General features: G+C 52.9%; 1 protein-coding gene across 4 annotated transcripts; it reads right to left on the bottom strand.

Annotated features, from left to right (window-relative positions):
• Positions 1 to 890: 890 nt before the first annotated feature.
• On the bottom strand, positions 891 to 13,937 carry ZNF135 (zinc finger protein 135). 4 transcript variants are annotated; one of them, XM_047790930.1, is made up of 4 exons: positions 13,786 to 13,937; positions 12,006 to 12,090; positions 5,448 to 5,574; positions 891 to 3,020 (listed from the first exon to the last, which is right to left on the bottom strand). In XM_047790930.1, the coding sequence occupies exons 2-4, from the start codon at positions 12,036 to 12,038 to the stop codon at positions 1,303 to 1,305; spliced, it is 1,878 nt and encodes a 625-aa protein (XP_047646886.1). In that variant the 5' UTR covers positions 12,039 to 12,090; positions 13,786 to 13,937; the 3' UTR covers positions 891 to 1,302. The 4 variants fall into 4 exon arrangements, with proteins under 4 accessions (XP_047646886.1, XP_047646885.1, XP_047646884.1 ...); XM_047790929.1 differs by having other exon boundaries at positions 12,006 to 12,085; positions 13,786 to 13,846; XM_047790928.1 differs by lacking the exon at positions 13,786 to 13,937 and adding an exon at positions 13,506 to 13,778.
• Between the last annotated feature and the right edge of the window lie 1,483 nt (positions 13,938 to 15,420).

Below are 15,420 nucleotides of genomic sequence, written 5' to 3'. Positions count from 1 at the left end.
TCTTTTTTTTTTTTGGCCATGCCTATGGCATTTGGAAGTTCCTGGGCCAGGGACTGAGCCTGTGCCACAGCAGGGACCTGAGCCACAGCCGTGACAACATTGGGTGCTTAACCCACTGAGCCATGGAGGAACTCCTCAAGAGAAAAATCTTATAAAACATAAGGTACCAATGTGTAGCTTAACAAAGGAAAAAAATCTTTTTGTGAAACATTAACACCTGCATTCCTAATGCCTGTGAGTCCTTTAGAAAACCTCACAGCAAGAACGGAGCAGCAGAAGCCAACTTAGAATCTGCAGAACTCCATGGATGGGACTTTCCATTTTGAGTCTTCCTACACAAATCTTGTCAACTCCAATGCATATAAAGATTAATTTATAAAATGTTTATAGTATATGGATACTTTGTCATATAGAATTCACATCTGTGAGGCTGGTGGCCATTTACTTTGAGCATAGAATTTACACACAAATCAGAAAACTTTGTATTGAAAGAGTTGAGTAGTCGTGGTGATTCCAAAAAGATGCCACTCTCATATTTGCCACTGTCTTTTTAGGAAACATCAGAGTAAACTTGCACCATTCATAAGCACATCCCCCCCACCAAGAATGTTCTGACTGCATGGTTTTTTTTGTTTTTTGTCTTTTTGCCATTTCTTCGGCCACTCCCATGGCATATGGAGGTTCCCAGGCTAGGGGTCTAATTGGAGCCATAGCCACCAGCCTACGCCAGAGCCACAGCAACACAGGATCCAAGCCGCGTCTGCAACCTACACCACAGCTCACGGCAATGCCGGATCCCCAACCCACTGAGCAAGGCCAGGGATTGAACCCGCAACCTCATGGTTCCTAGTCAGATTTGTTAACCACTGCGCCACAATGGGAACTCCTGATTTTTGTTTTTTGAAATGCATTTGTTGAGTTTCTCACCACTTTGAAAATGTCTGGTTTGGATTAGGGGGAATCCTTAGAAGCCACCCTAGACCCATGTCTTTTTCCATTTCTCTTTTGTAGGTTCTACAATGAGGCCTTAGCGGGCACTCATGGCAGAAGGTCCTCAACAGTGACTAACTCCACACAACCCTACTGGCTGGATGATCTGATATCCAGGGATGGAGGACCAAGAACTCAGTATTCCCACAATCATTTCCATCAGTATGAACTCTGAGGGATTCTGAGCAATGTGATGTGTGTGAAGACTTGTGTATGTTTGTGCTGTTTCTCAGGGGTGTGATTGGGTCATATCTAGTAAGCAGTGCGCTATGGCTTAAGGCTTTCCCGTGTCCCAGCACATGTGGAGTGGCACTACCCAGTATGAGTTCTCTGGTGCTTGGTAAGGGAGGAGCTGTGTGTGAAGGCTTTCCCACAGTCCCTGCACTCATATGGCTTCTCTCCCGTGTGGATCCTCCGGTGCTGAGTGAGGTGGGTGCTCTGCCTGAAGGATTTTCCGCAATCCTGGCACTCATAGGGCTTTTCCCCTGTGTGTGTTCTCTCATGCTGGCTGAGTGAAGAGCTGTGGCTGAAGGATTTTCCACATTCATTGCACCCATAGGGCTTTTCCTTAGTGTGAATCCTCTGGTGTTCTATGAGGAGGGAGCTCTGGCTGAAGGCTCTGCCACACTCATTACACTCATAGGGCTTCTCTCCTGTGTGGATCCTCTGATGCTGAAAGAGTGGAGCCAGCTGGCTGAAGGCTCTGCCACACTCGTTACACTCGTAGGGCTTCTCCCCGGTGTGGATCCGCTGATGTTTGGTCAGAGACGAGCTGTGGCTGAAGGCCTTGCCACAGTCACCGCACTCATAAGGTTTCTCCCCAGTATGGATCCTCTGATGTTGAGTGAGGTGTGTGCTCTGCCGGAAGGCCTTCCCACACTGACTGCATGCATAGGGCTTCTCCCCCGTGTGTGTCCGTTCATGCTGGCTGAGTGACGAGCTGTGACTGAAGGTCTTCCCACACTCATTGCACCCATAGGGCTTCTCTCCTGTGTGGATCCTCCGATGCTCGGTCAGGAGTGTGCTTTGGCTGAAGGCCTTGCCACACTCGCTGCACTCATATGGCCGCTCGCCTGTGTGTGTCCTCTGATGCTGAATCAATGGTGTGATCTGGGTGAAGGCTTTTCCACATGCTTGGCACTCATATGGTTTCTCCCCAGTGTGGATCCGCTGGTGTTTGGTCAGGGATGAGCTGTGGCTGAAAGCCTTGCCACACTCTCCACACTGGTAGGGTTTCTCTCCAGTGTGGATTCGCAGGTGCTGGGTGAGGTGGATACTTTGTCGGAAGGCCTTTCCGCACTGACTGCACGTGTAGGGCTTCTCACCCGTGTGCGTCCGCTCATGTTGGCTGAAGGAGGACCTAAAACTGAAGGATTTCCCACATTCACTGCACTTGTAGGGCTTTTCACCCGTGTGAGTTCTCTGGTGCTGGGTCAGTGGGGCAGTTTGGTTGAAGGTCCTTCCACACTGAGTGCATTTGTAAGGCTTCTCACCAGTGTGGATTCTCTGGTGTTTGCTAAGTGCTGAGCTATTTCGGAAGCCTTTCCCACATTCGTGACATTCATAAGGTCTTTCCCCCGTGTGTGTTCGGTGATGTTCAATGAGTGCTGAGCTGTGACTAAAGGCCTTTCCACATTCCTGACATTTGTAGAATTTCTCTTTTGCAGAGATTTTCTGCTGAGCATTTGAGTGCAGATTCCCCCTTTTTCCATGTGTTCCCCACATGGGAGGGCCTTGCCTTTCAGGAGTCATTGGTTGAATTGGGAGATCAGTGCTCAGACTCAAGGTGTCCCCAAACCCATTCCCCTGCTGCTGCTCCTGAGTGGGTGTCTTCACAGGCATGAAGGCCACGTGCACCACATGGCTGTCTGGCCTCTTGCAACTTTGCTCCCAGGGGCCCTCAGCATCTTCACCCTTAGAGTGCCACAGACTTTCCCAGAGGAAGCTTTTTACCAGGGCATTGCTGGGTATTTCTTCAGTTATGTCTTGCTTTGCAGTTGATAGTTTGGTTTGGGGTCTAGCTTCCAAGTCTGAAAGAAACAGAAAAATGGAAATGTCCCTGATTCCCAGTTCTAGGAGAAGAGTTTAGGGTGGATGGGTGGATAGAAGAATAAAACTGATGCTTTTGAAAGGTCCAAGGCACACATATTTTCCCATTAAAAATACGTTCTTGCAAATCAGAAAAGGAATGGGGGGGGAAGCAGAGTGCTGAGGACAGAGCAAGCATCCAGGGAAACTGGACAGACACCCCAGGGCCTGGAGTACCCCCAGCCCAGAATAGAGCTCAGTGGACATGCTGAACAAACACGTTTCCTCCTCCTCCTTCCTTCTGGCCCTGGTACCCCGCCCTCTGCACAGCCATGACCTCAGTTTGTGCCATCCCCACCTTGACACCAGGCTGGCCTAAAGGTGTGATATAAGCACCTTTCCCATTTATGTTACACTTTAGTGAAAAGAAAAAAAAAATTCAAGCCAGATGTGTTTGGTGGAACAGTGGCTCCCAATCATGTCTATGTTGTAATCCCTGGAGCCTTGAATATGCTGTAGCCTTGCACGTCAAGGAGGCATTAGGCTGCTCGTCATCTGCGATCACCATGGCTTTTTGGAGCCACTCCAGGGTAACCACTAGAGTTCTTCAATATGAATGAGAGAGGCAGGAGGGACATGAAGTGAGAAGGCGTGACCAGCCTTTGTTGACTTTGAAAATGGACAGCACTGTGTGTCAGGGGATGTGGGCAGCCTCTAGAAGGGGCACAATGAAAGGAAATGGGGAAAAAAAAAAAAAGGGAATGGATTTTCCCACACCCTCCAGAAGAACACTCCTCTGCTGAGATGGTGACTACAGCCCAGGAAGACCCATTTTGTACTTCTAACCTCTAGAACTGTTAGATAATTTGCGTCACTAAGTTTATGGTCATTTGCCACAGCACCAACTGGGAACTAACATACTAAGTAAGAGCTAGTTGTTATTTGAGGCTAGGGAGACCTTGTTGTGACTCCCTTCTTGGGCCCTGGCAGTGGGCAGCTGCTTAAACGGGGTCAGGGCTAGATGCCAGAGGGCGGGACCCTCCCCTCCCACTCCCAGCAGAGCTGCCTGCTGGTCTCCAGAGCTGGATGAGAGGAATGAAGAGCAGGGCCACCCATCCAACCTACAGGCACTTGGAAGAACCCAGCCTGGATCCACTGGCCCACAGAGGCCAGAATTATCAGTGATTGACAGAAACCAGAGACTGCAGTGCTTATTACACAGCCAGAGCTGCCTGCTGCACCTCACGGAGCCTTGTGCTTGCTGTGTCCTCTGCCTGGAGTTCCGTTCTCCCAGACTGGTTCATGGGCGAGCTGTCCGCACTGGTTCAGGCTTCAGCTCACATGCCACCTTTGTGGAGAGCTAGCCCTCATTTCTGTTCGGTCCTTGCCTCAGTCCTAGCTTCTGCCTCGTCTCTGCTTCCATTTCTCAGCATTCCTTGTAATCTGCCATCATCTTGTTTGCTGTTGTTATCATCATGTTAGCTGTTGATCGTGTACCCCTCCCTCAGCAAGCATGTAAGTTCAGCGATGCTGGGAACTTGGCCTCACCGAGAGCACAGTAGGTGCTGGGTGAGTGTTCCCTGAAAGACCAAGCAGTCAGTTTGCTCTGAGGAATCCAAGGGCGTTTGTGGGGTGAATGGGCCTTCACCTCACCGAGCACACACCTCAGAGCCTCCCTCGTCCACCACCCACAGCACCGCCTCCTGCTCCAGCAGGGAGATGCCACCTGGCTTGGGGAGCCAGTGTCCTGCTCAGGGGCAGACTGATGGTGTGAGCATGTGTCCCAGGACCCTCCTCAATGCTCTGCCCACTTCTTGTTCAGTTTTCCAGGACCCAAGCAGCTAGGGTTCCCCGAGAGCCCACAGTTGTGGTAACAGCCCCCAACATTCCTAGGGACACCTCCCCACTCAGTCCCTGACCCCATCCCAGGCCCCAAGATGGCCAGTCAGGGCTCTGCTCCTTGCCTTGCCTGCTAGCAACAATGACCAGCGTGGAGGGGACCTGGCTGCCAAACAGAGACCACGTGGGCCTTGGATGGGTGCCCAGGACATAGACCCCACCTCTTCTGCTGGTCTCAGATGGGGTAGAGGTCCCCTGGTGGCTGTCCTGTCACCTTCGGAGGGGCCCATCTGTGAATGGAGGCAGAAGGGGGTGGGGGTTCCCAACAGCACCATAGGAAGATGCGGGTCTACACTTCAATTCTGTGGTCATGGGACCCTATGTCCCTTTTACTTGTATATATGGCTTTCTGCTTCTGGCATTGCTAGGAGGATCTGTAATTCACAATCAAAACATCCTAAGTGATATTCCCTGAAGCCCCAAACACTTCCCAGGAATCTGCTCTTAAGGCCTAGATCTACTCCTACTTCTGTCCCAGGAAAGTTGGAATCTGTGCCGGGGGCAGATCAGGGGCATGGGGGTGGCCTCACCCACAGAGACCAGGAGCCCAAAGGTCTCCAGCATCACATCTCGGTACAGGGTCCTCTGGGCCGGCTCCAGCTGCCCCCACTCCTCCTGGGTGAAGTCCACGACCACGTCCTCAAAAGTCACTTGCTCCTGAAACATCACATACAAGTGTCCTCAGTGTCCCCAGGGTGGCTGCTTGTGGGAGCAGCTGGTGAACAGGGACATCGGCCAAGTGTGTGGGAGGGTCTGGAGATCTGGGTCAGGTTTTTCCTGTGGGACTTGGGGCCCTGCAGGGGGAAAGTCGTATGAAATAAGACAGGCTGCTGAGGAGTCAACAGTGAAGGGGAGGTGTGTTCAGCTTGCATGGGGGGTCCCCCAGAGTGGCAGCTGTGTCTGGGCAGTGGGGCAGGAGCATCTGGAACACTGTCAGGTTAAAACCCTGCCTCACCCTTTGGCCAAAATATAACATCCTGATGGATCCCAGATGTATATATAATGAATGAAACAAAGCCCTTGAAAAGGAGATATTAGGGGAAAAAACCTCAGTAGGGGTGATCTTTCTAATGATGACGCGAAACCCAGATGCTCCTTTCTACCCACGTCAGTTATCTAGTGACGTAAACAAATACCGCAAAGCTAGTGTCTCAAAGCAACACCTGTTCAGTGTCCCATAGTCCTGTGGGCCGGAACTCCTGCGCAACCTGGGTGAATTCCCTGTTCTAAGACAAGGGGTAAAAATCTGCTTCCAGACTCGTTCTTGTTGTTGGCAGAAATCAGCCCCATGGGACTGCGATCCCCGATTTCCTGCAGGCGGTGGCCAGAGGCCACTCTTAGCTCCTGGAAGCCACCCCCTCCATGGACCGCTTACAACACGCACATCGGCTTTCTCCCAGGGAAGGCAGAATGTGTCTCTCCACCTTTGCAGCCAGCCAGGGGAGGCGCTGCATTACAAAGGCCGCGCGTGATCTGGGCAGGTCTGTCCAGACAGTCTCCCTTTGCTCAGGCTGATTGAGTCATACAGCATAACAGAGTCGCAGCAGTGCTGTCTCGTCAAGATAACGGCTGCCGGGAACACGCCGGGCACGTCCGCGAGGAGGGCAGCACCTGGAGGGCCATCTCAGAATTCCAGTCAGGATACTCCTCTCCAGAAAAGTAAGTGAGACAGTCGACTAAATTACAGTGTATGCACTGCAGAAACTACTCTAAGTCTTAAGAAGAAATGGCCAACTGGAAAGCGTATGCACTCCAGAGACACCGCCACTCCCATCGTGCCACCTGTGAAGTATATATGCAGCATACAATGTACTTGGGGTACTAACTTCTTTCCTTAATATGTAAAAGCTCCTACAGATCAGTAAGACAACGAGACAGACCGGAGCCAGGAGAAAGCCCATTTCCTCAGGGAAGCGAAGGCCACTCCTGTATGCTGGGTGTGTGGGACATGCCTCCCCTGTGACCTGTGGGGTCTGGACAGGACAGCAGGGGATAGTGGCCTCTGTCTGGCCAAATGGGAGTCAAGATGGTAATGGCTGACATACAGATCATGTCTCGGGGCTAAGCACTGGGATGCGGTGGTTGAGGATTGCTATGGCAGACTCACACGGCACCAGACGTAAAACCATGTGCAGCAGGCCAAGAGGAGCTGAAGGAAATAGCTCAGCTTAAGACTAGGTCCTAATATAGGAGGGAAGAACCCAAATGAATTAGGAAGAGAAAGATTGCTCAGAAAACACACTGCTGATACCTGGTTAGCCTGGTGAGGGGAAAATATACCTAAATAATCTTCACCTTTCACTATATCCTGGAATATAGTCTAGATGAGTTGTTAAAGATTAAAAAACAGACTCAATAAGACCATCTCCCATACTGCCCATGCCAGGCCCTGGACCAACATTTCATCACATTTAATCTAACCTGCAATCTTGTGAGAGGGTTCATGCTGCTGTGAGCCCATTTTACAGACACGGGATAGTGTGTCTTGCCAAAGTTATAAAGCCAGTAAGCAGGAAGTCCGAGGATTTAACCTGGGCAACTTTATTAAGAATCTGGGGGTTCTCATGTGGAGCAGCAGATTAAGAATCCAATGTCACTAGAGCAGCTTGGTTCGCTGCTGTGGTGCAGGTTTGATCCCTGGCCTGGGAACTTCTACATGCCTTGGGTGTGGCAAAAGAAGAAAAAAAAAAAGAATCTGTTCACTATGTAAAGTCAATTCAAGTACATGAAGATCATGCGTAAGTGGGGAGTCACTGTGGTAGTGGGAGCATTTCACAGCAGTGGGCACACCAGGGCCACTGGCTCTCTGTTTGTAGGGGGAAATCAGTAGATCCCTACCTCACACCATGAATAAAAGTAAATTCCAGAAATATTAAAGAGATTAATACGAAAAAGAAATCTGGAAAAGTATAGGCCATTAATTTAATAAACGGGAGGTAGACCAAATGCTCACAAATAAAACATAAGCCACGAAAAGTCAGAAAGAAGAAAAATGAGTGTTGTAGGCAGAACTGTGTCACTGCCATCCCTGAATTACATGGCAAGAAGGATATTAAAATGAGATCATCCTGGAATATCCCAGGGAGCCCAACATAATCAAAAGGGTCTTTCAATGGGAAAGAGGCAGAAAAGTCAGGCTCACAGGCATGGGACACGAGGAGGACAACTGGCCAAAGCTGGCTGTGAAGACAGAAGGAGGCAAGGAGCCAAGGAACGTGGGAGGCCTCCGGAAGCTGTGGGTCCCCCCTCCAGCCTCCAAAAGGAACACAGCCCTGCCGACACTCTGATTTTAGCCCAACGAGACACATTTCAGACTTCTGACCTCTGGAACTTATCATGAGTTTGTGTGGTTTTAAGCCAGGTTTGTTGGGATTTGTTGCTGACTCAACAGGAAAATAATACATTCAGCAATCACAATTCATGCCCTAGATGACAGTCATTCAGAGGATCAGTGGCCAGCACATGTGAATAAGCTGACCAATCAGTAAGTGAAAAGCAAACCACAGGACAGAGAGCCTGGCCCTTCAGAGAAGAGGACGGCTTAGTACCCAGGCATGGATTCCTTTGACAACTGGTGGGTTTTTAAAAGATGCACACGTTTGTTATTCTGGCAATTCCACTTCCCTCCACATCCCCCCTGCCCAGAAACCTTGCTCCTCGGCTGCACTGTCTGCACATAGCAGGCACCTGGTAACAGGTTCACCCACAAGGTGGAGAAATCCACAGCCAAGCACAAGACAGGGGCACCGACACTCAAGGATGGGGAAGAGGCTTCCAGGAGGAAAATTAAACAAAACGAAACAGAGCTTTAATTCCCAATTAATTTAATTCTGGCACTGCTGGATCCTCAACCCACTGAGCAAGCCTAGGGATCGAACCTGCATCCTCAATGACACTATGTCAGGTTCTTGACCCCTGAGCCACAAAGGGAACTCCGCTTGACATTTTCATAATGAGAATATCATTACAGGGTTGTGTGGCCTTAAAAAAATCAGCCAAATCATCAACCTAGAAATCACCATGAAAGATATCAGGATTTTGACACATGAAGAACTTTAAATTTGTGAACCTTAGGAAAAAAAGAGCAGACACACAGACAGTACTGAGAGAAGCACATGGATTGGTCACATAACCCGAGGCCTCGGGTGACCGCATAACTCCAACCACTGTTCACGCAGGGAGGATGCCGGTGAAACCAAAATCACCTGGGGAGAAAAAGGCTGAGCCAGGATTTGAACTTGGGTTGTCTGGGTCCAGCGTCCCCCCTGTTGGCCATGAGGCTGAGCCACCTCCCACAAAGACAAATGAGAGAAAAAGACACAGGGGACTGGTATGGGGCTTCTGGGCCCTGTGGGCAGGCAAGGAACCCACACCCTCCTAGCTGGTTCCTCCCTGGACAGAACAGGACCCCTGAGATGTCACAGCCGCATCACCTAAGGGAGGGGCTGGGAGCGTCCCCTGCCTCAGCCGGACCATCCACTGGTGTCCACAGATGCAGTCACCAGCTGCACACTCCCATAAATGTACCCTGTGCATAAGCAATGCCTGTGCGCACAGAGAAGGGCGGAGGGGAGAGAGCAAAGAGCCAAGGCCAGGAAAATGAAATGGATGGTGGTCTCAAGTGCCAGAACCCCTGAGGACTGTTCGTCTTTAATCTGGGGCATTTAAATACTGGAGGAATAGAACTACCATATGATCCAATGACTCTACTCCTGGGTATACAGCTGAAGAAAATGAAAAAACTAATTTGAAAAGATACATGCATCCCAATGTTCACAGCACCATTATTTACAATAGCCAAGACCTGGAAGCAACCTAAGTGTCCATCAATAGATGAATGGGTCAAGAAGATATGGTACATATACCATACGACTCAGACATAAAAAAGAAGGAAGCAATGCAATTTGCAACAACATGGATGGAACTTAGTCTCAGAGAAAGACAAGCACTAGATACCATCACTTATAATGTGGAATCGAAAAAAATAAATGAATACAACAAAACAGAAACAGATTCACAGATGTTGAGTACACACTAGTGTTAGCAGTGGGGAGGGGGAAGAGGAGAGGGACAAGATGGGGCAGAGATGAAGAGGCACAAACTACTAGGTATAAAATAAGCTACAAGAATGACTACAGCACAGGGAACTAGCCAATATTTATAACCATAAATGGAGTATAGCCCATAAAAACATTGCATCACCATGCTGTACACCTGCAGCCGATATCATACGGGAAATCAACTACGCGTCGATAAAACAAGTAAATATTGGGGGAGAAGGACAATCGTCCAAGGGAAAGCCTGACCCACTCCCGGGGTGGTTCCCATCAGCTCACGCTCGCATGTCTTTTCTGATATCCTGACACACGCGGCCGCGCCTTCCGTGATCAGGTGCAGAATTTATGACCTTCAAGCTGCATTAGGCTTGGGCACAGACCGTCGCCGCTGCCGTGGGGTTTTCGTCTCCCAGAACCAAGTGCTGCGGCCGGCCAGGGAGGCAGGGGCAAGGTCGGCAGACTTTGGCCACGTGGAGCCGAGTCGGGGACACAAGGGTGCCCACAAGCCGGACTCCGGCCCACCAGGCAGGATGCACTGCTGCTGTAACGTCTCCCGTCAGTGAGTGTCCGGGGTTTGGGGGGGCAACACTGTGAAGGGCCGGCCCTGGACCCATGGTGTGGATTCAGACCCTGGCCCCAGATATCTTTTCACTGCATGGCGCCTCTCTGTCCTCATCTGCAAGTTAGCAGGAGCTCTGAGACGTCTGTGGGAGGACTGTGGGAACTCACAGGATGTGTGTACTCTGGGTCTGGTGCATAGTGGGTACTTTCCCTGCAGAGCCAGCACTCAAACAGCTGTGCAGGGGCCAGGGAGGTTTTGATTCCCTGTTTGCTCACACTTTCCAGACTCGATAGGTCTCACTCAGTGTTTATCTGTGGAGTCAGGACTACTGAGCACAGGCTGCCCTTCTGGGCACAGAGGCTATGGAGAAAAGCTACATGCCCCTGCCTCATGCTGGTCGTGTGCTAGCTGCAGGGTCGGGGAGCTCGCAAAAATTACAATCCCAGCAGGGGTCAGCGCCCCGGAGCAGATGGAGGGACGCTGCTGGGGCAGCCACAAAGACCTGGAGGACAAGCCAGGAAGGCAGCAGGACACGTGTCGGGCGCCGGGGACCAGAGGAGGCAGGTGGTCTGAGCCGGGCCAGGCCTCCTGAGCTCAGGCCTGGCTCAGCCACCCCCAGTGGCATGACCTGCTCTGTGCCTTGGTCTCCTCATTCCCCTGCTCCTCGCATGGGACTGATGTGGGGATCGAATACGGGGACCTGTGTCCAGCACTGACCCCAGAGTTTGGAACATGCATCATTCTGCCCATTCACTGAGCACCTACTGTGCCGGGCCCCTGCAGCTGGCCTAGGAGACCTTGTTCTTGGTCCTCATAACACACGTGTGCCTGCTCTTCATGTGATGTGCCTGGCGTGCTCCCACCTCCAGGCCTGTGTTCGTGCTCTTCCCTCTGCCTGGAGCATTCTTCCTGTGCACCCCAACCTCAGCCTCCCTTCCTGCAGGTCTCTGCTTGGGGCCGCTTCCTCGGGGAAGCCTCTGGGGCTGTACCAATGACTGCCTGGTCCCCAGGCCCACCCTCTTCTGGCCTCGTTTCCCTGCCCAACGCTCGGCAGGTGTACATTCCCCTGATGGTCAGTGAGCACCACGGGGATGGAGATTTCTGCTCACCTCTCTGTTCCTGCACCTGCAGTACCTGGAATGGCTCCTGCTCCATGGCAGGTGCTTGGTAAGTGTCTGCCAAGTGACTGGATGCAGAGAGTGAGCTGGGAGAACAGGCCCGGGACCCTGTGCTAAGAAAGTGCCAGAGCCACGTCGGGGATGGATGCACGACGGCGGCCAGGGCGGCATGGGGGGATCCAAGAGGTCTTCTCAGAGGTGATGGGGGGAGATCTGGAGGATGTGGGGCTGACTTCAGCACATTTCTGGCAGGAGGTGGGGTGAGTGCAAAAGCCCTGAGGGCAGAATGAGCCCAGGGGGGCACAGGTCAGAGCTCGTGAGGCCTGAGTGTGAGGGTGGCGGGGTACTCACCGGGTCCCTGGCAGAGAGGAGCCTGGCGGTCATTCCCTCTTCCCCGGGCCTCTGGCAGGAAGAGCCAGCTCCTCCGCAGGCTGTTCTGGGGGGAAAGGGGACGTGAGAGACTGGGCAGGCGATGGTGCTCAGCAGGGACCCCAGGTCCTGGAAGCACTGTATGCAGGGAGAAGAGAAGGGGTCCAGCAGCCGAGCAAGACCCAACCGCAGTGAAACCTCAGCTTGGCATCCTCTACGCTCCTGCTGTGCGCCCAGGCGCTGCTGAAGGGTGAGCTCAGATCTTCCTTACCCCACCCTCCACAAACAGGAGAGCTGGCAGCCAGGGGGGGCAAGGGGCACAGCCTGGGTTGCACAGATGATTCCCAGATGACGACCCTTTCTGTTACTGTGACGGAGGGCCAGACTGCGCTGGGGACTCACGAACTGGTTCCCTCTCCCACAAAAGCAGGGTGGTGACCCAGCACAGAGCTTAAGGGAATAAGAACGTGCAAAAGGCTGAAACTGGAGCTCAGCAGGCAGCAGGATGCACAGGGAGGGGGGTGCTGCTGGGAGGGGAGCCTCCAGCTTCAGTGATCAACTATTTAGCATGTAATACATGCATGATCCTATTCCCAGTGATTTACAAGCTCCTCCGTGGCTGACTGCCCAGACAGAGACACAGGCCAAAGGCAGGACCTGTTTGCCTTCTCTGTGCCGCCCTGGGATCACCCTGCTGGCGCACCCGACTCTGCCCCATCCTGCTCGTGCCCTGCTGTCGTCATTGCAGTTTCCTGGATGGGAGTTATGTTGTTCAGTGATGTTTTATGGGCTTATCATCATCTCCCTGACTCTCCTGTGGCGTCCGGGGCGGAGACAATGTTGAAAGTACTGGGATATGAGATGGGGCCTGGCACCCGGGATATCTAAACACCTGCTTATTGAATTAATGAAGGTGCCAGGATGGTGCCTGGCATGCAGTTGGTGCTCAGTAAGATTTTAATATAATGAGTCTGTTTCTGTTTCCTGTGTCCCAGGCGGCTAGGGTCAAAATCTGGTGCTTGGGGTCTTCCTCATCTTCATCCCTTAGGGACAGAAGCCTCTCAAGAAGGCGAGGCTTCAGAGATGACATCATGGTGGTGTCTCAGCACTCCCCACCCTCCAAACCCTAGACATCCCGCCCAAACAGGGGAGGGATGCAGGTCATGTTGGCTCCAGGCTTTGTGGAGTCGGGCCAGCTACTCTTTCTGTGGGGCCCCTGAATCCTCATACCGCAATCCCTTCAGCCAAAGCCAGGACCCAACCCCTCCTCTCAGAGCCTGGGACCCCCGCCTCCCAAACCAAGCCCCGCCCACAATGCCCCCCCCCCCCGCCCCGCAGCGACCCGCCCGGAGCCAAAACAGTAAAGGCACTCGATACGGACGCGCGTGGCTGGATGCACACACGGGCCGGGGCCCCAGAGAAGACCCTGGACCCACGCCTGCCTCGGCCTCCCCCGCCCCGGCCACCCCCAATCCCACTTACCCGTCGGACGGAGGACAAAGGCCGTGGCCGCCATGCACCGAACTGCCTCTGAGCAAAGGTGTCGAACTACACCTCCCAGAGGGCGGCGCGCGCGCTTCCGGTCGCCTCCCTGCTCGCCCCGACCCCGCCTGGAGGCTGAGGCTGAGGGACTTGGGTTCCGAGCTCCGCCTGGTCTCCCACCCCGGACCCTCCCATGCTGCCCTCCTAGGAATGGATTACGAAGTCCACGTCCGCCGCGGGCCGGGACTCGGCCTGGGTCGGCGGGCGTCGAACTACATACCCCAGAGGGCGGCGCCTGTGCTTCCGCTCGCCCGCGCCCGGGGCCCAGGCTGCGGGAATCCGATTCCCAGCTGGGCCCAGCAGATCCCGCGGGCAGCTGCCTGACGGCCCACCCCGGACCTCCCTCGCCGCGCTCTTTCGTGCAGGGTCAGGGTGAAGGCCACGCCCACCGCGGCCCGGGACCGCGCCTGCGCGAGGTGGGGGCCGTGAACTACGTCTCCCAGAGGGCGGCGCGCGGCTTCCGTGCGCGTCTGTTCCCGCCGCTCGGTTTTTGACAGGTCAGGAGTTCGAGTCCCGATGCCTGTTCTTATGTCACCTTCGTAAACATTCCCTCCCCGTCGCTTCGTGTGGAGACTTGTGTCTGCCATCCCGGCGCTCTTCCAGCGAGTGACTTGCTAGGGGACTGAGAGGGGTCATGGAGGGTCAGGAGTGAAAAGGAGCAATGCCTGGATGAAATGTATTGTAAGAGACCCCTTTGTCCTTCCCACCTCTTGCTCCACCCCTGGGACCCGGAGGCAGCAGAAATGTGGAGGTGTGCAGCTGCGGATCCAGTGACCTCCACCGGTGTGTTATTTCTTTAAAAATAACACAAAGCCAGCCTTTCAGGAGGTTAGGCTCTGAGATGGCTGCGTGGCGGGTACCTCGGTGTTCACTGCAACACTTTCTGTAGTTTTCTAGGCTCAAAATATGTCATAGAAGAAGCAAAAATGTTGCCTTGGAAGATGGTTTGGGAGTCCCTTTAAAAGTTAAACATAGAGTTTCTGTCCTGGCTCAATGGTTAATGAATCTGACTAGCATCCATGAGGACACAGGTTTGATCCCTGGACTTGTTCAGTGGGTTAAGGATCCAGCATTGCCATGAGTTGTGGTGTAGGTCGCAGATGCGGCTCAGATCCTGTGTTGCTGTCGCTGTGGCATAGGCTGGCAGCTGTAGCTCCGATTTGACCCCTTTGACTCCTAGCCTGGGAACCTCCTTATGCCACGGGTGTGGCCCTAAAAAGCAAAACAAAACAAAAACCCCAAAACGAAACCTCTTCTGGTTTTTGTAGGTTGGCTCAGAGTTGAGGTGCTCCTTGAGTGCTCAGCCATGCCATTTACAACTATGCTTGAGCTTTCGCTTTCTGCTTCCATGGAGCCTGCAGATCAACTAGAGATGAACGCTTAGGAACGTCTCCTGTTTCCCACCATGGTGTGTAACCCTTGGAATATGCATGGCCTACCACATACTGGACCACAGTGTTCCACCGAATGGATGGATCCAGTAAAACCCTTTTCCCATATGTGCCTCTTTCCCCATGCACCGATCCAAATGCTGTAGGTGCAGCCCTCAAAAGACACACACGGAGTTCCCGTCGTGGTGCAGTGGTTAACGAATCCAACTAGGAACCATGAGGTTGCGGGTTCGGTCCCTGCCCTTGCTCAGTGGGTTAACGATCCGGCGTTGCCGTGAGCTGTGGTGTAGGTTGCAGACGCGGCTCGAATCCCGTGTTGCTGTGGCTCTGGCGTAGGCCGGTGGCTACAGCTCCGATTCAACCCCTGACCTGGGAACCTCCATATGCCACGGGAGCGGCCCAAGAAATAGCAACAACAACAACAACAAAAAAAAAACAAAAAGACAAAAGACAAAAAAAAGACA

The sequence above is a fragment of the Phacochoerus africanus genome, chromosome 8, assembly GCF_016906955.1.
Source record: "Phacochoerus africanus isolate WHEZ1 chromosome 8, ROS_Pafr_v1, whole genome shotgun sequence".
Classification (NCBI taxonomy): Eukaryota; Metazoa; Chordata; class Mammalia; order Artiodactyla; family Suidae; genus Phacochoerus; species Phacochoerus africanus.
This window is presented reverse-complemented; position numbering and strand designations above follow the sequence as displayed.